Source organism: Aplysia californica, unplaced genomic scaffold (assembly GCF_000002075.1).
Source record: "Aplysia californica isolate F4 #8 unplaced genomic scaffold, AplCal3.0 scaffold00213, whole genome shotgun sequence".
NCBI classification, from domain to species: Eukaryota; Metazoa; Mollusca; class Gastropoda; order Aplysiida; family Aplysiidae; genus Aplysia; species Aplysia californica.
This window is the reverse complement of record NW_004797483.1, coordinates 986,728-988,901: the sequence shown is the minus strand read 5'-3', so window position 1 is coordinate 988,901 and position 2,174 is coordinate 986,728. Positions and strand designations below refer to the sequence as shown.

The following is a 2,174-nucleotide window of genomic DNA, read 5'->3' as shown; positions in this document are numbered from 1 at the left end:
GTGTGTGTGTGTGTGTGTGTGTGTGTGTGTGTGTTACGACCCTGCACCCTGAAGAAGAGTGATTCTTGCCAGGGCTAGTACCGCCTTCTGCATGTAACAAAACGAACATCCCCTCATGACGTCCTCTCTGAAAAACTGACGTTTGTTCTCGATGTTGTTGCTTGTGTTGGTGTTGTTGCTTGTGTTGATGTTGTCGTTGGTGTTGATGTTGTTGCGGGTGTTGATGGTGTCATTGGTGTTGATGTTGTCGTTGGTGTTGATGTTGTTGCGGGTGTTGGTGCTGTTGCTTGTGTTGATGTTGTTGCGGGTGTTGATGGTGTCATTGGTGTTGATGTTGTCATTGTTCTTGATGTTGTTGCTTGTGTTGGTGTTGTTGTGGGTGTTGATGTTGTTGTGGGTGTTGGTGTTGTTGCTTGTGTTGATGTTGTCATTGCTCTTGATGTTGTTGCTTGTGTTGGTGGTGTTGCTTGTGTTGATGTTGTTGTGGGTGTTGGTGATGTTGTCTTTGGTGTTGATGTTGTTGCGGATGTTGGTGGTGTCATTGGGGTTGATGTTGTTGCGGGTGTTGGTGGTGTGGTTAATTCAGAGAGGAAGTATACCTTGCAATGTCAGTGTCATGAAGTGTTGTTAGCAGACTTTCTTTGACTGTTGCATCATCCCAAAGTGATGAGTTTGATCTAGATTAGTTACAAATTAATGGTCCATTACTTTAGTGGATGGGTATTAAGCCTACTTGCTAACATGTATTGCGCTCAATTTACGTTGCAAAATTTTGAATTTCTAAAGGACAATTTTGATTGGAAGTGTGTTGTGTGGAGTGTCATATTGATTGCCAAACATGAATTCGATTTTTTTATGATCATGATTAGTAGTGATGTAGAAAATCACTACCTTCGGATAATGTTACCACTGAATTGTTGGCTTTTCTTTACACTTTATGTTTCTTTCCTCAGTGCTGGCATTGGACGAACGGGATGCTTTATAGCTATCAGCATTGGTATCCGACAGTTGCGAGAGGAGCATTCAGTGGATGCTCTGGGCATAGTGTGCTCCATGAGAATAGACAGGTTGGTACTGTCAACTATTATTGGCCTTCACAGGCTGTGCAGTGATAATATGATAATACATGTATTAGAAAATAATAATAATAATAAATAGCATTTGTATAGCGCATGTCCCCGCTCAACAGCAGGCTCTATGCGCTTTACACTATATTATTACCCCAGCAGACCATAGAACACTTCGAAACATTCTCAGCTTCCCGGGAAGCATACAGTGCAAGCAGCTGATTAAACGCTCAAACACTAACAAACTGACAAGATCTTTCGCTGTCTATAGCCAGGTACCCATTCCCACCTGGGTGAAGTGAGGAAAATTCGTGTAAAGTGCCTTTCCCAAGGACACAACGTCGGGCCCCTGACGGGATTCGAACCCACGACCTTACGGTTGCGAGTCCGAGATGAATGCTTTTTTGTTCACAAGTGTGGTTGAGAATATGACTCCACAATCAGTGAAAAGAATCGTTCTCATCTAAATCTGTAGCAAAGAAAAACAAAACAAAGACATGCAAGTTGGGTTACTGATAAAAATTATCAGTAGAATACTCTTTGTTCTTACTGTGCTTAAGAATACAGTATAACACTGATAGCTGGAATTCATCGGGACCAGCCTCGATTGTTTAAGGGATATCTTACAAAGATAAAGAAGAAAGGAAAAAACAGGATGCAGGCACGGTTTGACAGATCGTCTGATTTTGATTCTTCTATGTTCGATCTATCCGTGTTATATTGCATGTGATTGTCAGACAAATAGATTAATTATATATATATAATTTATGGACATTAATTTTGATTTAACACGTTTAATATCAGCAGCATTTTCTACATTGTATTACAAATCATTCACTCTTCGAGCGAAGTGACTGACGTCAGAGGAGAAATAGTTTATCTTTTTGCCTGTCATTAAAGGACAGGAGTATAATTCACTCGGGTGTGGGGGTGGGGGGGTTAAATAAAAAGTGGTCTCTGTGTTCTTTTTTTTTAGAACATCACTATAGCGGCACCCGCTACAGCGGGACCTTATCGGAAACCCCTTTTTTGGGTCTATGTAAAGTCAGTTACCTGTGCTTGGATTTAGCGGGGCAAGGAAAGGGCCGAACTCGGATACAGCCGGAG

At 41.5% G+C, this 2,174-nt stretch overlaps 1 protein-coding gene across 1 annotated transcript in view; it reads left to right on the top strand.

Annotated features, from left to right (window-relative positions):
* Positions 1–2,174, top strand: part of LOC101854951 (tyrosine-protein phosphatase non-receptor type 5) — a gene marked incomplete in the record, with an annotated part of 40,556 nt that overhangs the window by 35,235 nt on the left and 3,147 nt on the right. The window contains 1 exon segment of the mRNA XM_035970047.1: positions 954–1,067. Coding sequence (XP_035825940.1) covers positions 954–1,067 — 114 coding nt within the window.